Below are 25621 nucleotides of genomic sequence, written 5' to 3' on the forward strand. Positions count from 1 at the left end.
GTCTTTCCTTATAGCTATTCTAATATGCTAGCAACCAAGAAAAAGAAAATTGTTATATAGAGATTCAGTGTTCACTATCCTTTGTTAAACTCCATCATGTCTGTTACTACCCTGTCCTCTAGTTTAATCACTTCCCTGATTTTCAGGGATGTCTAGGCAGTGACCACCCTAACTTGTTCATGTTGAAAAGGGGTGTTGACATTATGGGAAAGGGGGATGCATCTGGTTGATGTTCTTGAAGAGGCTATTGCCCCTGGGTTTTGGTACTTAGCTGGCATAGGAGCTCTCTGGAGGATTTAAGTTTCTGAAGAATAAACTTAGTGAGTGAAATTTTTATAGAGTCTCAGACAGGGATCTGGGTATTCTTTAGGGTTTTTAGGACTACTGTTGACTTGGGTTTATTATACTGTGGCCATTTGCCGTATGTAAGATTGGCTTTTAATCCAAAGCTTGTTATTCATAAAGTGATATCCAAGTTAGATTTGAGTTTTTAAAAATTCTAACAAACCACAATGACTGAATAGTGGGTTAAAGTTTCTACCTTAAATAGAGTAAAATTTTAATTAATTAGAATTTCTGAGAAAGGAGTTTAAATATAAGCCCCAAAGCCTTCTGGACCCCTTTTTGTCAGCCTTCTAGAAGAAATTTGTTAAAAAGGTGTTGAAAAATATTTTTGCTTTGGATTTTGCTGTTGAACCTAATTATCTGCCCTTAAAAAGTAGTGTGTCCTTGAACAAGCCATTTCATTGTCCAGGCCTCAATCTCCTCATTTGTCAATAAGGAGGCTGGACCAGATGACTTCTCAAGTTTCCTACAAGTGCTATTGCTAAATGTGATCCTAGTTTTTTTTTTTAAATGTGTTCCTATTTTTTTAAAATAATTTAGAATCTTCAGGAGCCTCACTGACTTTTTCCTAATTATCATTTTTCTAGTACCTTACAATTCAGGATATAGGAGAATGAAGTGAGATTGCTCATATACGTAGGCCTATTTCTTTCTGATTTATTTTCTTCCCAATACTTGAGTGGCCTGGCTCGTTGTATTTGAGTAATTTGGGGTCTTCTTATGCACTATAATACAAGTAAAATACTTAATACAAAAACTTAAATGCTCTGCTTATAAATAGTGAGTAAGTCACTTTTGGAATGCAGACTTCATGAACCAATTCATTCATTTAGCACTGTATGAAGGACTGGATATAGAGAATGAGCATAATAAATCCTGCCCGAGAAGCATAGAAGCTAGATTGAGAGAGACACATAAATAATGGGATGTAATAAGACGCACAGAAGTTAAGAGCTTAGGCTCTGGAGGTTGATACTTAGATTTGAATCCTGATGCTGGTACTTATTAGCCATGTGAAACTGGGTAAGTCACTCAACTTCTCTGTGCCTCAGTTTCCTCATGTAGAACTAGAAGTTACAAAACAGACCAGCTAAAATGTGTGTACCAATCATAGTTTAAAGAAAAAACAACAAAAAAAGCAAGCCCAGCCCTTCTGCATCACAAGACTGTAAGCTGATGGAAGATAGGGACTAATACATATTACATAATAATAAATGTTATTGCCAAATTCTCTTTTCCCCCAATCTTTGATCTCACACCATATAGGCAAGCAGTTGGCGGAGAGCCTGTTGAATTGAAACAGAAGCTCTAGCTCTCACTATCAAGTTGTATACATTTTACACCTTGAACTATAAAGCTGATGACTAGAATTCATTCACCCAAGGAGCACAGCAATTTCAGCTTTTCCAATCTGAGCTAAGGTTTCATAATTTTAATCCTTACATTTTCAATTAACGTATGGATGCATCACATTCATCCATTAAAAAAAGGAAAAAAAGTAATTTCCTTAATGTACACCTGGGGAAGACAACTGTAATCTGGATTTGTACATTCAAACAATGCAATTTAATTATCAGAACATGATGGGTAGCTGAGAAGTTGTTTCATTTATAGCTCTGTTTTTTTTTTTTTTAAATTCATAGTGCTCTGTATTCTTTCAAAGACTGAAACAAGAGCATTCAGCAGGGTTTTGTTATCTATAAAGGTAGCTCACCTATCTCATCTAACCTGGATAGAGTCAGAAAGGTGATGTTTTATAAAGACAAATAAATTCAATTTTTTCCAACTTACCTAGAAAAAGGGGAAAAAATGAATTTTCTTTAAAAAACAATGAACTATTCTGATATCTGAATGAAAACAAAATACTTTGTATTTTTCTGAGAATAAGATCCAGAGTTCTATCCATGTTAACACTTTTCATCAAGATATTACAGAACAAAGAACACAGTGAATAAGATTCAGGGTTTTATCCATACTAACATCCTTAACTCCATGATATATAAACAAATAAGTGAGCCCTCATTTTAAAATCAGGGCTCTAGCTTTATTTAGGTAGTCCTTTTCACTTCTAATATTTATATATTAGATATGTTAGATATTAGATACAAATATTAGAAGTGAAAAGGACTACCTAAATAAAACTAGAGCTCTCATTAAAAAATTTAACCTTAAGATGTTAAAAGAAAACAAAACTTTGCTCCAAAATGGTATTACATAAGCTTCCTGCTTGCCTCCCACAGCCCTCCTCCCAGTCTTCAGGTGATACTGGGAACAAAAAAAAAAAGCATTTTTATGGACACAAATAATTTCCCTTACTCAAAATGTAGAAAAAAAGAAAAGGAGGTGAAAGCCAAATCCACGTCCATCATTGAAACAGTTCTATGCTTCCACTTTTTATTCTTGGTGAATTTATTACAGTGCAACTAAGTATGTTATAATAGGCATGGGTCCAACAACTAAACAAAATATAAAGGACCAAGTTCTAAAGAAAATTGCGTGCTAGCCCTTACATTCAGAGATCCATAAGTAAGATTTGGTTACATCAATAATTTAATTTTGATCTGGTGACAAAGCATTTTTGAATTTCTGGAAAAAACAACCCATCTTATTGACTGACATTTTGGTATACTTGAGGTTTAATTAAATAAGCAGTGTGGCAATGTTATATAGATATATATACAATATATAGATAATATGCTATAAAGTGCAATTTTCCTGTAGGATTAAACTTCAAAATTCAGCAATTTCACACTTGAAACAACCCAGTTAAAGTTAACAAAGTCAGATAAGTTGGTAGCTCCTGTATAAACCCTAATGTCTTTTAGAAAGATTTAAAAATCGGATTGACTTTGTAATTTATGATGTTAGGCTAAAGTGGTAGAATTAATTCAGGAATTATACATTACCAAGTACATAAAGATAAAGATGTTAGTTTAAATGTTATTTTTGCATAAGTTTACTTACCGCCATATAAGCATTTGTTCCAACATACGTCTTGGCTATAGAATTCACCAGCTATGAGACAAAGCAGTCTGTTAGAACAATATAAAGATAATGTGGAAATAAAATGGGCAATTATTCCTCATTTAACCTACAATCATCATTCCTATAAATCAACTAAAAATTATGTAAAAGGGAACAAATTTATCTACAAAGGCATTAAAAATGATTAAATCTCTCTTTTCTTTTAAATGTGATTTCCAGTTTAAACAAGCACAGCATTACAGTTTATAGCAGATAACCTTAAACAATTCACTTAAGCAGGATGCTTATTGCTTTAGTACCCCAAACCCGCCTGATATAAAAAGTCAATTTGAAGTAGAATTTGAGCACATTCATTTTTTAGTCAGAAGGCTCAAGAGTGAATGAAGCCCCATGCATTGCTAGAATGAAATGAACACTAAATACGCTGGAGGGATAACAGACTTTGACAACTCATAATACAACGATGACCTTCGTTTTGGTCTTCGTGTTTGGCTGAGAGTAAAGGTGGCTGCAATTCAAATCAACATCACAGCACGCTCATGGGTCACTATCACTGGGGTTCTCAGGGGAGGCCCAAAATGGAAATTAATTAAAATTTGTGCTGCACATTGTAATGGCCCTCCACCATTGTTGCTCCCAATATTAATTTTTATTGTGGGCCAGTTGGGCTCCCCAGGCACAGCTCCCACTTTGCCCTCCCTTTTGTCTGGCCAAAACGCTTTCATATCAAAGCTGCATATCAATGAAGTTTGCCATTCGTAAGTAGTAATTACAATATCAGCAGTTTTTACTGTCATTAAACAATGAACAATCATATTCTGATGAAGGAAACTCGCTCAGAGATTAAAAATGAATAACACACTCCCAGCCAAGCAGAAGATGCAGAAGTTCTGTTTGTCTGGCAGCTAGGCAATTTTTTAATCCAGACAGTAGACGGAAGATAAAAAGTGGATTTGCAGAGAGGAGAACAGATTGAGAGGAAAGAGACCTACCTGAGTGCTAACTCCAAAATCACAGAGCTTGACCTGTCCTCTTGTGTTTACTAGCATGTTGGAGGGCTTCACATCTAAAAAGAAATCAGAAGAAAGTCCATGTAACTAATTCCATATCTACAGTGCTTGTAAAAAAAAAAGCACACACACGTTATACCATATTGCAGAAATGACATCATCTGCTCAGCCTGAAATTCTAATCACAAATTTAATGCAAAGCATTTTCTCTGGAGGCAAAATGTAAGAACCTAATTCCTACACTTCCAACCATATTTGACTTCTACAAAAGCAAGGGTTGTCTCAAGTGAAAGTCAAATCAAATCTTAGCTTCAACAACAGTAAATACACCGATCATCCTATTCCCAGTATTTCAGGAAAAGTAGGAAGATAAGAAAATGTAATCTTCTGGCAAATAACTTGCAGAAAAAGCTTTACTCTCAGTGTCAAGCTCCCCCTCCAAGAAGCAGTAAGGCCAAAGGGAAGACAACAAGGTTAAAAATATTTGTATACTTCTGGTAAGTGGTTATTATCTGAAAGGAACAATGAAAAAATGAATGCAGTATTGCTATTTCCCATATTTTACATGACAAATGTTAATCACTCAGAAATTCAGCCAAAAGATGTGAGGTGTATGTGTGTGTATGCATGTACTTATCAGTCTTTCTGTTTCATTTATCCTTCTCTTCTCTTACATCATTTTTGACTGCAGTTATCATTAAGAAAAGAATTGACATAGCCTTCCCCAAAGCAGTCAGTTGCTAAATAATGACACAAAGGGTTTCTGTGAAGCATCATCAGTGACAACAATGAGCCTTTTCAGGAATTCAGGGAGCCCGTACAAACCATCCAAATGGGACAAGAGTACACTACTTTTAATGGTGCAGAGCAGCACCTGCTTCCACACTTTGTCTTCAGTGGCAAAAGTGGTTTAGAACAGACAACTGGTTATATTTAATACACCATATAACTTTACTCCCAAACTGAACAAGTGATTCATAATCGTTCATATGACAGTTAAAAGAAATTTTTTTAAGAGTAAATTTCCCCCCAACTCTCCACCCTGCAAAAGGGTACCCAACAAAGTATCTTGCTGAGATTAGGTACTCAATTTTCAAGTTCACACTCAGTAATCAACAATTACTGATCCCTACTTACTATATGTCAGTCAGTGAGCTTGGCAAGTGCTGGGCACATACATTCATGTTGCCTAGTTGACTCACAATAGAATGTAAACTCTGTGAAGGCGGGGACTTTGTCTCTTTTATTGACTCTTCTATTGATATTCACAGCCCCTACAAGGGTGTCTGGTATACGTTAAGCGTTAAACAGATATCTGTTGAATGGATGGATGAATAAATGAATGAAAACCACAAGAATATAGCATTATTTTATGTTGATGATTTTCTTTCACTGATGTGGGGTTAGCTGGAGAACGTGTCTCTGTAGTGAGCATTTCAGTTAACATTCACTATTCCTGTCCTTTGGGTGGGGTGGGGGTGGGGGTGTCTCTGTATAAAAGTTGGTAGGTGTAGGCAGGTTTAAGTTCTCTCACCAACCGGTCTCTCTAACTCCAGTTTTCCCCAATTTCAATATAATTCTTATCATCATCATTTTAAAACCTTAAACATACCACTTTCACTACCTCATTAAGGAGGAAGTTAAAATATTCCCTTCTTATAACAGGGACATTCAGCACAATATATCAAAGACAGGCCACAGCTAACACTAAATAACTGTTTGCTGAACTGAAAGAAATGTTAGACTCTACATAGCTTGGCCTTGTTTTATTTTTCCAAATTTAATTCTCAAGTTTTGAATATTTTTCCTCTGGAAAATCTGCTCTTTTAAATATCGGTGCCCTTAAACCACCCTTAAGCCACCACATCAAATGGAGACAGCTAATGAACAAATACTTTGAGCTCCTGGAAGATGGGGCTGTTCTCTAGAAATCACAAGGTGTGCTGAAAGTAGAAAATCTTTAGCTTCAATCAGACACACATTTGACTTAAGTGGCTCAGCAGAGGAAGAATAAAACAACAAAACTGTCAGACTATATTCTAAAAGGCAAGGTGTAAGTAAGGATTTTACCGTATTTTTCAGTTCTCCAACAATAGCATCTTTTTTTAACTTCAATGTAAGCCTACTATTCACAGCAGAATTTTGCACATTCACTTCTCAGCTTAGTTTTCAGGAGTACTTTGTTATGAAAGTAGTGGACTTCCTGTCATCCACAAACCAACTTTTGCATTTCAACTAGACTGTTTTAATCGTGCCTCAAAAAAAAAAAAAAAAAAAAAAAAAATCCATTGTTAGGCCTTTGTTCATGTGACATGTTTTCTCTCCCTTCATGTCCCATTCTTGGATATTTTCTGACTACTTGAATCCTACCCATCCTTCAACTCAGGTACTCCACCTCCCTGCTGCCCTAACTATGCAAGGCTATGAAAGTCACTGCTTCCTTTGAACTGCTACAACATTTGCTCTCTATACCATTTGTTTGGAACCAAGCATATGGCAATTTATACTAGTAGTTGCTTATCATGTTTACTATTATAGGTATCATCATCCCAAGTAATAAGTTCATCAGTATAGGAATATGCTCCACATATCTTTGAATGTATACATCCAAGCAGAGTACCTTGCTCACCAATTGATGGCTTTTTAAGCAATATACTGTATTGGCTAATATAAATGCCTCCTAATATTATCTTGAGACATAATTCAGACATAACAGACCCCTTTAAACAAAGCGAAGAGTGATTTCTGCATCTACTTCATTCTACTTCATTTCTATTCTAGAAAATAATTTCCCAAGTCCAGTAAGAAGAATTGTAAAACCAATTTAACATTTATGAGGAAGCATTTTTACCAGGCCATATGTACTTGCTCCTTACCAAGGCTACTCAACTTGTCTCCCTATTTTCATCTTTGCTCTACTATAGCTTATGTTCAACACAGCAGCTAACGTGATTCTTTTAAAACCTAAATCACACCATATCACTTCTCTGCCTGAAACCTTCAAGGGCTTTCCAACTTAATACAAAAATCAAAGTCCTCATAATGGTCTCCAAGGCCCTTTATGAACTGGCCCCCATTACCTATGGGCTCTCATCTTCACCACTCCTCTCCCTGCCCACTCTGCTATCCCACTAGCCTCCCTGCCAGGCATGTTCCCACTTTGTGGTTCCATATCTCTGGAACACTCTGCTTATATATATCTATATATATTTATCTATATATATCTATATCTATAGATATAGATATATATAGATATATATACACGCTTACTCCTTCACTTCTTTTAGGTTTCTGCTCATATGTTAAGTTTGTAAGAGAAGCCTTCCTCAATCACCCAGTATGAAATGGAAATACCTTCCCACCCAGACACTCCTTTTCCCTCTTACCCTGATTCAATGTTCTCCTTAACCATTGATACACTGTATCTGAATGTGTAAATCTGTCAACTCTTGGTCCTCCCCTCAAAATGAGAAGGTCCATGAATGCAGAGACTTGATCTGATTTGTTCACGACTATATTCCAAGCACTAGAATGGTGCCTGGTACATACAAGAGACACTCAATAAGTATTTGTTGAACAAATGGTAAATGAATGTTGTCTCTACTAAAAGATGGGAAAACATACTCACCTGCAAAAAATCACAAATTCTGCCTGAGAAGGAGCTGCATCTTTTTTTTTTAATTCATGGAACACTCTTCAGAATGCATACATTTCACTATTAATGAATACAGTTCAGAATGACATTCGTCATTCTGACAAGAATCTATAGTCATTCAAAAATATTCATTCAACAAATATTTTTGACTCTTTCTCATGTGCCAGACTTGGTGTCAGGTGCTACAGTGAAAAACATAAGTAGACCTCTCATCTCTGCCTTCCAGAAGCATGCAGACCAGGGAGCTGTTGATATATTCTTATTCCAAAAGACTGCACATGACATTTCAGGATAACAATGTTTCTTATGTATGCTGTAAATGGGATTTTTCCTCCTGAGTAACTGGCATGCTTCTTATTATAAAGACAATAAGTGCTGGCAGTTAAATAGTTCCCAAGCCTAGCTGTGCATTTTAAAAAATAAAACTTCCTGAGTTTCACCCCAAAGCTACTGAATCAGAATCTTTGGGACAGTTTTTAAGTTTGGCAAGTTAATCTAATATAGCCTGGTCTACAGGACAAGATTGAGATAAACTGAAAAAACCCACTAACTTAACTACTAGGAAGTTCAGACAATCTCAAGAGAAGTTTATTTTCTTGTTTCCCTTTCCTTTTTAAAATCAATTTTACTTTTTATTATAAATTTTATTGCAGCCACTTTTAATGTACAGTTTGATTAGTTTAACAAATGTATACACCATTGTAATCACTGCCACAATCAGGATATGGACCATTTCAGTCACACTAAACTTTCCTCGTGCTCCTTTACAGCCAACTGCAGCTTCACACCTGGCCTCTGGTAACCAATGATTGGTTTCTGTTATTATAGGTTAGATTAACCTTTTCTACACACATTATAAACCCCACAATACGCTGTTATAATTTTTGCTTTGAACAGTCTGATGATTAGTGTTTGGATGGTATATCTCTGTTATTATATTTAAAGTGGGCCTCTTTCAGACAGTATACAGTTGGGTCTTGCTTTCTTTAACCAGTCTGATAACATCTGCCATGTAATTGGAGTGTTTAGACCATTTATAATTAACATAACTATTGATAAGGCTGGGTTCAAATTTCCATCTTGCTGTTTGTCCCGTCTGTACTCTGTTCTTTTTTCCTTCTTTTCCTGCCTTCTTTTGGATAAGCTGAGCTATTTTTAGAATTCCATGTTACCTCTACTATTAGCTTCTATGCCAGGTTTTGGCAAACCGTTTCTGTAAAGGGCCATACAGCAAATATTTTAGGTTTGGAGGGCCATATGGTCTTTGTTACAACTATTCAACTCTGCCTCTACAGTGCAAAAGCAGCCATAGACAATATGTAAATGCATGGACATGGCTGTGGCCAATACAATTTTGTTTACAAAAATAGTTGGTAGGCCAAATTTGGCCCATGGGCCAAAATTTTCCCACCCTTGTTTGAAGTTATACCTCTTTGTTTTATTTATTTATTTCTTTAATGGCTGTTATAGGATTTTCAAAATGATTCTTTAACTTATCACAGTCTACCTTTAAATAATATTAGGGCATTCCATTTATAATGTAAAAAACTTTTAACAGTATATTTCAGTTTTCTTCCTCCTATCTTTTGTGCTCTTGTCATACATTTTACCTCTACATGTTACAAATCCCACAATACACTGTCATTATTTGTGCCTTAAGTAATTACCTTCTAAAGCAATTTAACAGTGAAAACAAAGTCTTTTATATTTATTCAGATACTTACTATTTCTGGAAGTCTTCATTCCTTCATGGAGAGTCAACCGTCTATTCTCCTTCTGCTTAAATAATTTCCTTTAACTTTTTTTGTAGTGATGGTTTACTGGCAAGGAATCTTCTCAGCTTTGTTTGTCTGAAAAAGTCTTCATTTTTTTGTTCTTTTTGAAAGATACATTTACTGGGAATAGAATTCTGAGTTGACAGTTTTTCCTTCTAGCATTTTAAAGATATCTTTCCATTATCTGTTGGCTTGCATAGCTTCTGGCATGTAGCCTGATGTCTTCTTATCTTTGTTCCTCTTGTGTTTTTTTTTCCTGAATATTATAAATATTTCCTTTTCATCACTGGTTTTCAGAAATTTGATTGTGAGATGCTTTGGTGTGATTTTGCATTTATCCTGGTTAGGGTTTGCTAAGATTCTTAGATCTGTAAGTTTATTGGTTTCATCAAATCAGACAGCTTTAGGCCATTATTTCTTCAAATTATTTTTGTTTCTTTTTCTTTTTCCTTTCCTTCCAGGACTCCAGATATAAATATATGCTAGACTTCTTGATATTAACTCAAAGTTCATGGAGGCTATCGTCATTTTTTTAAGTCTCTTTTCTCTTTGTAGTTTACTTAGGATTAACTTTCATATATTTAACTTGAAGATCATCAATCGTTTCTTCCATAGTGTCTAATCCACTGTTAATCCCATCCAACGAAATTTTTATTTCAGATATTTTATTTTCCATCTCTAGGTGTTCCATTTGGTTCTTTTTATATCTTCCACCTCTCTCTTCCTTATACTCGTATTTTCCTTTAAGTCCTTAAGCATATTTATAACACTTCAAATAGTGTTTTAAAGCTAAGTCCATTATTCTGGGGAAAGAGGGGTTCCTTCTATTGACTAATTTCTCCCCTGCTTATGGTCTTTCATCCATAATTAGAAAAAAAACTTTGTTCATCTACTAATTTTTATTTGGATGCCAGTGTATTGGTTAGGGTTCTCCAGGGAAACAATCAACAAGATACATGATATGTTCATGTGTAACACACACACACGCACACACACACACGACAATTATTTTAAGGAATTGGCTTGTGATTGCAGGAGCTGGTAAGTCTGAGATCTGTAGGGCAGGTTTGGCAGGCTGGAAATTCCAGTAAGAGTGATACTGTAGCATTGAGTCTGAAATCCAGGGGAAGGTAGTTGACAGAAAATTCTGAGGGGACCTGATGTTGTAGTATTGAGGCAGAATTTTTTTGGATGGAACTGCTTCATAGTCATCTGTTATCTTCTTGGGCTTTCACTGCTGCAACTCAAGTATTCATTATGCCATCTCTGAAAAGCCCCGCTTACTGTGAAAACGGCAGGTAGTTATTTGCAGATACCTTGATTCTTCTGAGGATTATTTTAAAGCTGTGTTTTTTTTGTTTTTTTTTTTTTTTCCTTTTAAATGGATAGTCTAGCCCTTACTGCAGGATGAGTTTAACTCAACTACTAAAGCAAGACCCTTCTGAAGTCTTTCCTGAATACTCCAATATATTTACTGAGGTCTCCCCACCCTGGCTGGTGGGAATTAAAAGATTCCAAAACAGTGTGAGCTTTGGGAATTATTTGGCTTACAGTTCCCCAGAAATTTCTTTCTCAGAAGGTAGTTTGTTGTCTAGCTTTGTGAGATTTCAACCCATCAAGGCAAAGATTGATATTCGGCCGAAGATTCAAGGAGACCCCTATACTAGAGGCAAAGTTCCTTCCTCTGACTCATAAAATCTACCAATTTTGGCTTCCTTAAACTACAAACTGTCTCTTCAGCTTAGTGAGACCTTTGGGTTCTGTTTGGGTTTCCCCTCCTTATTCTGCAGCTCAGAAATTGTCTCCAGGCTAAAAGCTTAGGTGATTACAGGGCTCACCTCATTTGTTTCCCTTTTCTCAGGGATCACAATACCACACTGCTTGTCTAATATATGAAGACAGTTGCTTCATATATTTTGTCCAGTTTTCTAGTTGTTTTGGTAAATGGCAAGTCCCATCACAGTGATTCCTTGTGGAAATATCTCTTTATTTTTAAATTGTTTTTTTTTATTTTGGCTTGTGTAATTGTTTTGACCTTATATTGTAAGCTATCTTAAATCCTGTTTGGTGGTAGATGGGATGTAAATAACATTAGGACTTGATTTATTTAGTTAGGGTAAATTTGAATTCAGGTGGCAGAATTTGAAACAAATGGAAACCTATTTAAATGGTGCCATGACAGCTTCCTTGAACTAAGTTTCACTTTATTTTGGATAAAATATTCCACTTCATATCTGAGGCATCAACAACCCTAGTTTATAGCCACTAACCTTACACTTCAAGTTTTCATTTAAAACATGCAAATTCTACAACTCTCAAACATAGCTCCAGGAACACAGGAAAGATTTGATTTTTTCTTTGTTTGTTTTGGTTTGTTTTCAACTTCACGCCAAGCCACAAACAATAGCACAACAGATTAGGCAGAAAGATTACTTTTAAGGAGGTAGTTATATCTATGCCTATTTTAATGCAATCTCAAGTTATGTAAAACAAACAACAGCTTTTCATTCAGCTCACTTAAAAATATCCATAGCTTTTCTTCTGTAAGCAAAGCGCAGAAAAGATGAGTCATTAAAGTGACTGATTATAAATGGCAATCACCAGGGCAGATGCAAGTCACTTTGGTTTAATCAGGCCATTAATTATTAGGGTTTATCAATTAGTTTTATTGAAGCAGGGGAGCTTAAATGAATAGTAGGGCATTGATTTTAACTGAGACATTTTCTCAAAGAAAATACAAATGAGGTGTGTATAAGCCCAGTATTATAGGTCCTTTTCACACAACTAAAGAGAAATAAACTTCTTCTAATGCAACACATAAGCTTTTAGCATAAAACCAAATTAACTTTAACCTCTTTTGCACTAAGTATGAAATATCATGATTAGCGTTCCCTAATTTGAATTTTTGTTTCAATCTACCTTGGCCAAAAAGTCAATATCATGTTGGAGAAAGTGAGAGTAAGGGTACAGTGCAAAGCAATTCAATCTTTTTTTTTGCCTCCTAGTCTTAATAGCAGACATTCCTTATTGTCTTTCATTTTAGACAAAAAAATTGTCATTTTATACAGATACGCTTTTTAAGGAGTCAGGATTGATTCCTGTTGGTCAGATCCTCTTAGGAGAAGCAGTGTGATGTCATGGAAAATGGAAAACACCCTCCGGACTTAATCCAAGCTCCTAGCATGAACCCCAGCATATTGTCAGTGAGATCTCATTGAGCCTCTGCTCCCATATATAAGATCAGGGCTGATACCTGATCTTCCTACAATGACAGTTATGAGAATTAAGTGGGATTATGTGCTTAGTAGTGCCTGGCACAGAGCTGGAGTTCCATGAATTGTTGAATGAATAAAATAAATGAGAAAAACATTTTGTTAACTTGAATGCACTAGATACACTGTAAGGTGCTGCTACAGAAAATTGATAATAACGATGACTCCCACCCTACAACGTCAGATGTGGACCATTTAATATACTGGACTAGACCCAAATGCTAAGTGAGATTAAAGTTCATTTTACCAGCTCCACCTGAAAGCAGGCTCTTCCATAACAGCAAGTACTGTTCATCTGGGATCACAGAAGATTTAACAATATGTGCCTCTTGTCAAAATATTTTCCCACTCCTTCAGTGAGACTGCACAGTAAGCTGGGCTTTTCAGAGATGGCATAATGAATACTTGAGTTGCAGCAGTGAAAGCCCAAGAAGATAATAGATGACTATGATGCAGTTCCATCCAAAAATTTGAAATGCACAGATTATTAGAAAAATATCAGGGAGTGGAAAGAATGGAAAAGTTATGTAAAACAAACAGCAATTGCATGCACAAAGCTTTTTTACTTGTGAATAGGGTCTCGTGTCGTGCTGAGAATAGGTGGTTCTCTACAGGAGCCTGTAACTGAATAAAAACCAGACTCAAAGTTTCTTTAAAAATTAAACATAAACTTATCATACAACCCAGCAATTCCACTGCTGGGTATCTACCCAAGAGAAATGAAAACATAAGACTACATAAACACTTGTATACAAAGAGCAGTATTATTCATAATAGCCCAAAACTGGATACAATACAAATGTCCATCTAATAATGCATGGATAGACAAAATGTGGTAAGTCCATAAAATGGAATACTATTCAGCAATAGACAAGGAATCAACTGTTGATCCATGCTACAACATGGATGAATCTCAAAACCATTATACGAAGTAAAATAAATCAGACAATCATATGATTACATTCATACAAAATGTCCAGAAAATGCCAATCTATAGAGTCAGAAAACAGATTAGTGGTTACCTGAGGCTGGGGTTGGAGGCAAGGATTTATTATAAGTGGGCATGTAGACTCTTAGGAAATGTTCTAAAACTGGATTATGGCAAGGGTTGTACAATTTTACGAATTTATTAAAAATCCTTGAATTGTACATTTAAAATGGGTGACTTTTATGGATTGTTATATATAATATCACTTAAAAAATAAGCCTCAAAACAACTTGGTTTATCATCAAATTTTCCATAGTTTAGTGGGTACTTTGTGGTCACCATGGTTACTTTCCTACATGAACAAAATTAATGGTAAAATAGTTATTTCCCCCCAAAGCTGATATGCCCTAGAAGGCCTCATTAATTGTGATTACAAATATTTAAAGAAAGATAATTTTTAAATGTCACCTTATTGTATTTAAGGTCATTTCCCAAAATAACTAAGGCTATGTCTACAAAATGCGAAAACTGGTTCACACATGAAAAATTCAGTCAACAAACCACAGCTGCCTCAATAACTATCCCCAGTTACTGATAGATTGATTGATTTTTTTTTTTCCACTGAACTGACCAAATTGACTGTGGAAATTGGTGTCATGTTAGGACAACCCATGTTACCACCCATAACCGCCTCATGCAGGAAACCGTATCTTTACGCTCGCTACATCAATTAACCATTAAACAATTCACATAAACAGCATCAAGCTGAAGTTTGCTAATAAAGGCCAAAGCCTTCAAGAGTGTGTGCTATTCACAAAAGGCTCCTCCGCCCACTGCCCAGCCCATGCCCCCAAGACAATCAGGGGTCAGATGGGAGGCTACCCTCAGTAAGGATTTGGCGGAGCGCCAAGGGGGCTGTTCAAAACAGATAAACAAAAGCTCTTTCACAAAACTATAGTTGGAGTTACCCAATGTACTTAGAATAAGGGACCTATGTGATAATTTCCTGGTAAGGTTAGTTCCAAAGAAAACCATGACTGTGCATGCTACTTTCTCTTGTCAGAAAAGGAAAGCCATGCAATTTGAATATTCCCTTTTTGCTATGATCTGCTCACATCAGGTGCTGGCAATATTGCCTACATCTGATCCATTTTGGCCTATGTTTTGCTTTATATTTAAAATACTTAATTTGCTCTGCACTTTCACAGGTAAGCCTCACTAAATACTCTTAGAAATAGGTACAGTATAATTGTTAAGGAAACAAAAGTTCAGTTTTAAAATACAGCATGTGGTGCTGTTGCAAAATGATAATGGAAGCAGAAATAAACTTCTCTTCAACTTTTCCCTCTATAAATCAATTACACTGTTTTGCTTGAATACCAGGAAACCACTCTAAGTTTGCCAGGAACTAGAGGAAGAACCAGCAGGTGTCCATTCCTAGTAACCTCTCCCAGCACTGTGCCAGGTGCTTCGGCAACCTTCTTTCATTACGTTTAATTGTCTTATGAAAAGACAACCAATATATCTATCTAGTTATTTCTTGGGGACTACATTCTAATGAACAAGAACAGAAGGTACAATTAAATATAGACTACGCTGACATTCTGCATTACAAATTCATCTGTGCACAACAGGAACACACTTAAGAGAAAACCACAATGCAATATAAAAGTTATTCTAATCATTCCATCACATAATAAAGGGTAGATCATCCAAATATTCTTGCAAAAGCCTTAAATAAAATTAAGCAGCATAATTAGCCATCCTAAACGGCAGTTATTGTTTGGAGAGTCTCATGAATGAAGTCAGAATGGAAGACACAATCCTACATGGCTTTCCTCTTTCATGTATGGTAAAGACAGGAGGTAAGTAACATTTATAAGGCTAATACCAAGGGCAAAAAGCCTGAGATTCTCAATTCTCCCTTCCCTCAATCCTTTCATAATAAGTAAAAGAGGTTTCCTTTTAAAATGGTGGATCTTAGATTCCTACCTGCAATATGAACATTTGCAGGCAGGTGTGTGAGAAGTACCTGGCATAGTGCAATGAGTTCCTAGGAGTAAGGAGGGACCCATATTCTGCCCCAGCTCTGGAGGAACAAACTATTCCTCCAAGTCTAAGACACCACTGATTGTAAAACTCCCACCGCCTATATAAAAGCTTTTCGGTGAAAAAGGAAAAAAAAGAAGAAACACTACATTAAATGTAAAAATAAGTTGTAGGATATACTTTGATTGTACAATTGACTTGGGACAGCATGTCTACCTAGAAGACCAATTCTGATTAACTTCTAAAGAAATAATAAAAATTATAGCAGATAATACCTATTGGAGAACTGCTACATGCCAGGCAGTGGGCTAAGTGCTTTATATAATTATTATCTCTTTTAATTATCATTATAACCCTTGAGGTAAGTACTATCATTAACCCCCATTTCACAGATGAGGAAATTGAGGCCTCAAATTAATGAATTTACTTGCCCAAGGCCATACAATTAGAGGCTCCAATCCTAACTCTTAAGCCTTAAAAAAATTGCATTATATTTATGAGAAAAATTTCACCTGAACTAATGAGCTGGATTATTATTCCAGCTTTGGTATTGAATTGTTGGCTGATCTTGTGAAATTTATAAGGAAACTGGTATAGGTGTTATTTAAGGTTCCTTCCATTTGTCACAGGCTAGTCTTCTCTATAAAAGAAGTAGATAAAGGAGGGAAGCTTGAGGAAGGTTCTATTTCCTCTTGCTTTTTCTCCTGAGAAGCAACTGTTTTAACTATAGTTATAGCTGTTTTATGCCAGACACTCTGTCATAACCTCAAAAAGATCAAGAAACTGACCCAACATCATAGCTGAGTTGGATTAAGAGGCAAAAGTTAAACCTAGATCTGCCCCTAAAACTAGTGCTCTTCCATTAGGTCACCAACCACTTCTTGCCTTTCCTATTACTGAGCAAGTTATTTAGCCTTTTTGAGGCTTAGTTTCCTCATCTAAAAACTGGGATACAATAACATCTTCCTTGTAAGGTTACTTACAAAAGAAGGCACTCAATAAAATGATAACACTAATAAAAGCAATAATTGTCATTATACCAATCCAGAAGAATCATAAGCCTCCAATAGCAAAGGAATGGCTCTGATTTCCATGGTGCTGATAACCTTAAGCCATGTGCGTGGGAAACGAACAGATAAAGTGGAGAAGTCTTCTAACTGCTAAAGGTGTCTGTACATTCTGCTTGGCAGACTGTTCTGAGGATATATCTCTTACTTTAATACTAAAAAGGGGAACAAAGGATTACTTCCAATTAAGCTACATTATAAACAGTTCCAGGAAAAAACATTATCCCCAGAAAATTTTGATTCAAACTACTCATGCAACAAATATGCACTGGCATGCAACCAGTGTCACAGATTAAATGGTGTCTTTCATCTTCTACCAACATAAGTGACATTAAAATCCATTGCTGATCTCATTTGGTTGTTTAGAGAGCTGTCACCACTGCAAAACTATGATGCGCCTCTTCTCAGAGCTCACGTGAAGTGTATGGTGGACAGAATGGTTCGTGGTCATTGTCCTTGGCTGGTGACCTCAAACAGTTGATGGGACACCCTTCCCCAATTTTAAGAGCTAGCAATAGATGTCAGATCCACTAAATTCTTTAAGCTCCTCTTAAACTTCTCTGTTTCAAATCTATTCTAAGAGTTATAATTACATGTTCAACATCTTCTGCAAAAAGGTGCCCAAAAAATCCATGAATAAATATGGGATATAGTCATAAACACATAATTTCCTTTGGTAAAAATATTCTTTGACAGCTTAAGCTTCATTAGTAGAACTGTCCTCTTCCTTTGAACTCAATTAACTGGTTGCTAAATGTCCAAAATGCTCAGATCCTCGTGCGTAGAAGCAGTATTTTGGTTTCATCAGATTGGCAGTAAGAGAAAACAAAAATTGGCTTCCGGGGAAATGGCAGATTAGGAGAGACAGAGCAAAACTCTCCTCTGTGAAAAACACTAGATAAAGGACAGAAAGCGCTCCAGATTAGCAATTCCAGGGTTCTACCAGCTGGGCAGGGACTTCTACACCCATAGTGAGTGTGTACTTGGAGAAACCGAGAAACTGCGTTTAAGACTGGTGAGTGTTTGGCTCAGAACACCGCTGGGGAACAGGTGATTGGAGCCAGCTGATGAGTGTGGAGGGAAACAGCCTTCCAAGCCCCGGGCACCCTCCTCAGCACTTGCCTCGGGTGATAACCCTTTGCAGATCCATGGCTAAGAGCCTCTGTGCCAGGGACTGCTGTTGAAGCAGGCAGATGAGTGAGGAAGGGGGAAGCTTTCTACCCCCCATGTAGCCATCTTTGCAGTTGGCTGGGGAGATGTTCCTTCACAGCCCTGCAGCAAAGGGCTTCCTTGAAGGAATTCGAGATTTGGCGGGCTTGTGACAGAATCCACTCTTCCTCCATGGAAGCCAGCGATGTGCACAGGCTAGAGGTGAAAGCACTGCACAGAAGTGCCAGGAGCCTCCCCCAGTCCCAGGGACTCTTGGGCACATGGCAGACAGGGACTGTGGGGCATGTGAGCTGGAAGGTGAGACACGCAGCTCTGCAGCCCCAGAGTATTCCACCCACAGCCCAGGGAACGGCTGGGACCACTGTGTACTGGAGCAGACTACCTGCCGAACTGTGCAGGGTACATCCCCCACCCACAGGGCTGGTAATGCCCAGTGCACGCGGAACATTGGTGCACTGATTGGACTTCCACATGATTTGGACCCCCTCTCACTGCACAGACGAAGTTGGGGGTGAACTGGCTTGAGGGGAAGAGGCGGCTCAAGATCGCCTTCTGCTGGTAGGTCAGGGAAAGTCACTTCACCAAGCTGTAGCTCTGCAAAATTATAGATAAATGTTCAAATAATCCTGCATATCCTAAAAGAACCATATCAATATAACCACATGCCAAGATACCAAAAACAACAGAATATTATAAAGCATATGAAGAAACCAGAAGATATGGATAACCCAAACATCCAAATTAAAAAGCCAGAGGAGAAAAGAACTCGGAGCAATTAACCAAAGAAGTATATCCAAACATCAATGTCATGGCTCAAGATATAAAGGAGATGAAGAAAACCCTAGAAGAGCACAAAGACAACTTTGCAAGAGTAAATAAAAAAATAGCAGATCTTATGGAAATAAAAGATACTGCTGATCAAATTAAAAATACTCATGAGACACATAACAGCATATTTGAAGAGGTAGAGGAATGAAATAGCAACCTCAAAGACAGGAAGGACTATGGAATGCAAAAGTACGAAAGAACAAATAGGGACGTGGATCCCAAAGAAATTAAAAAAAAAAAAAAAAGAACCAATCATAAGAGGATACTATGAACACCTGTATGCCAACAAATAGACAATTTAGAGAAAATAGACAATTTTCTGGAAACACATGAAAAACCTAGACTGACCAAAGAAGAAATGAAGACCTCAACAAACCAATCACAAATAAAGCGATCCAATCAGTCATCAAAAAGCTTCCTACAAATAAAAGCCCAGGGCCAGATGGCTTCACAGGGGAATTCTACCAGATTTTCCAAAAAGAACTGACACCATTCCTGCTCAAAGTCTTTCAAAAAATTGAAGAAAATGGAACATTACCTAATGCATTTTATGAAGCTAATATCAGTCTAATACTGCTCTAGTTTGCTAATACTGCCGGGATGCAAAACACCAGAAATGGATTGGCGTTTATAAAAGGGGGTTTATTTGGTTACAAAGTTACAGTCTTAAGGCCACTAAGTGTCCAAGGTAAGTCATCAGCAATTGGGTACCTTCACTGGAGGATGACCAATGGCGTCCGGAAAACCTCTGTTAGCTGGGAAGGCACATGGCTGGAATCTGCTCCAGGTTCTGGTTTCAAAATAGCTTTCTCCCAGGATGTTCCTCTCTAGGCTGCAGCTTCTCTCCAAAATGTCACTCTTGGTTGCTCTTGGGGCATTTGTCCTCTTTTAGCTTCTCCGGAGCAAGAGTATGATTTCAGTGGCCATCTTCAAACTGTCTCTCACCTGCAGCTCCTCTCTCAGCTTCCAGCGTTCTTCGAAGTGTCCCTCTTGGCTGTGGCTCCTTTTCACTCTCAGCTGCACTGAGTTCCTTCTGTTTGTCAGCTCATTTATATGGCCCCAGTGATTTAATTTAGATCCACCCTGAATGGGTGGGGTAACACCTCCATGGAAATTATCCTATCAGAGTCATCACCCATAGTTGGGTGGGGCGCATCTCCACAGAAACACTCAAAAGACTTACAATCTAATTAACACTGATACATTCACCCACACAAGATTACATCAAAGATAATGGTGTTTTGGGGGACATAATACATTCAAACTGGCAGAAATACCAAAACGAGATAAAGATGCTACAAGAAGAAAAACTACAGGTCAATCTTCCTAATGAATACAGATGCAAAAATTCTCAACAAAATAATTGCAAATTGAATCCAAAGACACATTAAAAAAATCATACACCATGACCAAGTGGGGTTCATCCCAGACATGCAAGGGTGGTTCAACATAAGAAAATCAATCAATGTAACACAACACATTAACAAATCAAAAGGGAAAAATCAAATGATTGTCTCAATAGATGCTGAAAAAGCATTAGACAAAATTCAGCATCCTATTTTGACAAAAAACACTTCAAAAGGTAGGAATTGAAGGAAACTTCCTCAATATGATAAAGGACATATATGAAAAACCCACAGCCACTGTCATTATTTGCAGATGATATGATCTTATATTTGGAAAACCCTCAGAAATCAACGACACAGCTATTTGAGCTAATAAGCAAATTCAGTAAAGTGGCGGTATACAAGATTAATGCACATAAGACAGTAATGTTCCTATACAATAAAAATGACCTAATTGAAGAGATACTGAAGAAAAAAATTCCATTCACAATAGCAACTAAAAAAACCAAGTACCTAGGAATAAACTTAATCAAGATGTAAAAGACCTCTACTCAGAAAATTATGTAACTTTACTAAAAGAAATAAAAGGGGACCTAAAGAGATGGAAAGATATTCTGTGTTCATGGATAGTAAGGCTAAACATTGGTAAGACATCAGTCCTACCCAAAATGATCTACAGATTCAATGCAATTCCAATCAAAATTCCAACAACCTACTTTTCAGACTTGGAAAAGCTAGTTATTACATTTATTTTGAAGGGAAAGGGGCCTTGAATTGCTAAAAACATTTTAAAACAGAAAAACGAAGTGGGAGGACTTATACTTCCTGACTTTGAAGCCTAATATAAAGCCACAGTAGTCAAAACAGCATGGTATTGGCACAAAGACAGCCATACTGATCAATGGAATTGAATTGAGAATTTGGAAATAGACCCACAGATCTATGGTCGACTGATTTTTGGTAAGGCCCCCCAAATTCACTGAACTAGAACAGCGCAACAGTCTCTTCAACAAATGGTGCTGGGGCAACTGGATATCCATATCCAAAAGAATGAAAGAAGACCCCTACGTCACACCCTATACACAAATTAACTCAAAGTGGATTGAAAACCTCAATATAAGAGACAATATCATAAAACTCCTAGAAGACAACACAGGGAAACATCTTCAAGACCTAGTATTAGGAGGTCACTTCTTAGACCTTACACCCAAAGCACCAGCAATGAAAGAAAAAAAATAAATAAATGGGAACTCTCAAAATCAAAAGCTTCTGTACCTCAAACAAATTTGTCAAAAGGTGAAGAGGCATCTAACGCAATGGGATATATGCAGGATATCAGACTCAGATAAGAGTCTGATATCTTGCATATATAAAGAAAGCCTATCCTACACCTCAACGACAGTAGTACAAACACCCCATTTATGAAATGGGAAAAAGATATGAGAAGACATTTTTCCAAAGAGGAAATACAAGTCGCTAAAAAACACATGAAAAAAATGTTCATCTTCACTAACTATTAGGGAGATGCAAATAAAGACCAAAATGAGATATCATCTCACACCAATAAGAATGGCTGCCATTAAACAAACAGGAAGCTACAAATGCTGGAGAGAATGTGGAGAAATTGTAACTCTTATTCAATGCTGGTGGGACTCTATAATGGTACAGCCACTCTGGAAGACAGCAGCAATCCCTCAGAAAAGTAGATATCAAGTTACCCTACTGTGCCAGTTTGAATGTATTATGTCCCCCAAAACACCATGTTCTTTAATGCAATCTTGTGGGGGCAGACTATCAGTGTTGATTAGGTTGGAATCTTTGGATTAGGTTGTTTCCATGGAGATGTGGCCCACTCAACTGTGAGTGATACCTCTGATTAGATTATTTCCATGAAGGTGTGGCCCCGCCCATTCAGCCATTCAGCATGGGTCTTGATTAGTTTACCTGAGCCCTATATGAGTTCAGACATAAGGGACTCAGTGGTGCTGCAGCTTAAGAGAGACTTTTTGGAGAATGCCATTTTGAAATGCAACCTAGGAGCAAGCAGACGCTAGCCACATGCCTTCTGAGCTAACAGAGGTTTTCCAGATTCCAGTGGCCTTTCTCCAGTGAAGGCATACTCATGTTTGACTTGGTTTGGACACTTTCATGGCTGCAGAACTGTAAATCTGTAACCAAATAAAACCCCTTTATAAAGCCAATCCATTTCTGGTATTTTGCATAATAGCAGCATTAGCAAACCGGAACACCTACAATCCAGCAATTCCACTTCTCAGTATATACCCAGAAGATCTGAAAGCGGTGACATGAACAGATATTTGCACACTGATGTTCATAGCAGGATTGTTCACAACTGCCAAGAGATGGAAACAATCCAAATGTCCTTCAACAGATGAGTGGATAAACAAAATGTGGTATATACACAAGATGGAATACTATGCAGCAATAAGAAGGAACAAGGTCGTGAAATATATGGCAACATGGATGAACCTCGAAGATAGAATGATGAGTGAAATAAGCCAGACACAAAAGGAGAGATATTGTATGTTACCACTAATGTAAACTCCATGAAAAATGTAAAGTAAGTGTCTTATAATGTGGAATATAGGGGACCTAGAGATAGACAGAAGTTAGTGAAGGAGGAACAATAATCTAATATGTACAGATATGATAATGAGGGTGACTTAATGGTATGGGAATGGTCAGGTGTGACTGTGGTTCTTTAATGGGATTATAAGTATCAGTAACACATTGAAGGCAAACATGTTGGTAAATGGTTGTTTAAAGACATGTAACCCACAGAGTAGCAACATAAACCTAAATAAGTGTTAGCATGATATACTTATGAGGTATGACACTGGTGCAGAGGGTTAACAACAGAGTGGTATACGGAAAAAATACCCATTACATATTAAAGACTATATTTAATAGGAATATCTTACCAACACTACATTAATACTAGGGATGAATAATTAGCAGCTGATAAGAGCTCTGGGATGTATTATGTTATGCTAATTGTTTAAAGTTGCAAGTGATGATGATTGCACAACTAAGTGAAGATAGTGTAAGAAACTGACCATTTATCTTGGGATAGAATATGTATTAAGTGAAATCAGGAACCCACTACTTAATAAATCAAGCCCTCGACTTGAGGCATGCTCTTGTGAAACTTACAGTGGTAAATGGGAGGCTGAGACCTCTTGTAATTATGCCTAACCGGCACCTCTGGCGACCCTCTTTTGTTGCTCAGATGTGGCTTTTCTCTAAGCCAAACTCAGCAAATAATTAACCTCCCTCCCATGAGGGACATGACTCCCAGGAGAATGAATCTCCCTAGTGACGTAGGATATGACTCCCAGGAATGAGTCTGGCCCTGGCAGTGAGGGATTGAAAATGCATACTTGACCAAAAGGAGGAAAAAAGAAAGGTAACAAGCTGAGGTTATAGTGGCTGAGAGATCCCAAATAGAGTTGAGAGGCTATCCTGGAGGTTTCTCTTGTGCAAGCTCCAGCTAGACATCCCAAATGGCCACGGTATGCCATGCCCTTACCAAAAGTAGTCCTCAAATACCTAGGACCCTACCTGAGATTCTACAAAAGATTCACTCACAAAGTTTTATCTCTCAGAAACTTAAATCCACCAGAGTGTTCCTATGCCAGACAAGATCTAAAACATACAGGCAACAGCCTCTAAGAACAACAATCAGATGCAAGCCCCTTCCCCATACTATTGACACCTCCTTTCAATATGGATAAGTTAGGGTGGTCACAGCCTAGACACCACTGAAGATGAAGAAAAAGATTAAGTGAGTGGAAGTGGTTGCAACAAATAAGATTTAACAAAGGTCTATGAATATTGAAACTTCATATAAATATATATATTTAGATGCCGGGGTGTTGTTATAGCTGAAAGGAGGTAAATGACATGGTGGAACTGTATCCTATAACATCCTTTGAAATTTGCTCTAGCTGCTTGTTGAACTGTGCTTTTGAAAGTCTTTACCTTTCTGTATATACCCTATATTGCAAAATAAGGAAAGAACTGAAACTGTGGAACTGTAACCTATAACAATTTTTGAAATTACCTATATAACTGCTTGTTGAGCTGTACATCAAAAGTTAACACCTTTCTGTATGTAAGCTATATTTCACAATGGAAATAGCTGAAGTTGTGGAACTGTGACCCATGACATCCTTTGAAGATTGTTCTCTAACTACTTGTTAAATCGTACCTTGAAAGTTATCACTGTTACGTATTTATGTTAAAGTTCACAATAAAAAAATACATTAAGAAAAAAAGCTTAAAGGAAAAAAAAGCAAAAGCAAAAATTGGACCTTGTGACTTTAAAAATGTTTGACTATGGTAGGTTCTCAAGTCCTAAACTGAAATAAGGGAATGTGGAGATTATCATTTTTATGGGTTTTTTTGGTCATGGTGGTATTCCTAAAGTTACACACTCCTAAATATCTTTAAGGAAAATTAACAATTAATTAATATGTAAAAATGTTTGCATTGAGCACTAGAACATGTTGAACTTTTTTTTCTCCTTAATGCAGAATATGCAGGAATTTAATGCATAGATGTACTTAAAAATCTTTAGGATTGGTTTGTATTTTTCTTGAGAAAAATGACAAAAGGTTGCAAATTGAATGTGGACTAATCCAGTAATAAGTGCTATAGCTTTCCATTGCACTTAAAGTAGTAACTTAATGGTGTATATTAAAAAAAGACTACTGTGCTTGTGTATGTCCAAAGCCCCTATGATTTTATTCCTTTCGTGGTTTAAAAAAGAAAGATTTTGAAGTATTCAGATTTGATTTTTGCTTCCTTTGAAAGAACAATTTTGCCAAGCATACTAAGGAACAAATTCAAACGTTCAAAGATAAGTGAGGTTTCAAAAGCATTTTGTTCCCATATGCTACTTATTTTTAAAAGGGTATACTGACAATGTGTAGTAACTTCTGAATAAAGTAAAAAGTTTGTCCCATTTTCAGATTAAAAAAAAAAAATCCATAGGTGAACTCCTAAACTTCATGGTTGCCTAAGTGACAAAGCTATGATCAGAGCTATCTGTGGGGTTTGGTGAATCAAACAGTTCATCTGTACATTAAGTGCCTCTTGCTGGGTGGTTGGACAGGGGGTCCCTGTGTGAGCGCCATAAAGACCAGTCAGTCAAAATATATCATGATCA

The 25621-nt window shown here is 36.9% G+C and overlaps 1 protein-coding gene across 4 annotated transcripts in view; it reads right to left on the minus strand.

The window, feature by feature from the left end:
- MAP2K5 (mitogen-activated protein kinase kinase 5) overlaps positions 1 to 25621 on the minus strand; it is a 320772-nt gene that overhangs the window by 133420 nt on the left and 161731 nt on the right. For all 4 annotated transcript variants that reach the window (XM_037833600.1, XM_037833604.1, XM_037833603.1 and 1 more), the window contains 2 exons: positions 4323 to 4396; positions 3310 to 3360 (listed from right to left, as the gene is read on the minus strand). In XM_037833600.1, the coding sequence (XP_037689528.1) occupies positions 3310 to 3360; positions 4323 to 4396 (125 nt within the window). The remainder of the gene's footprint in view (positions 1 to 3309; positions 3361 to 4322; positions 4397 to 25621) is intronic.

The sequence above is a fragment of the Choloepus didactylus genome, chromosome 4, assembly GCF_015220235.1.
Source record: "Choloepus didactylus isolate mChoDid1 chromosome 4, mChoDid1.pri, whole genome shotgun sequence".
Lineage (NCBI taxonomy): Eukaryota > Metazoa > Chordata > Mammalia > Pilosa > Megalonychidae > Choloepus > Choloepus didactylus.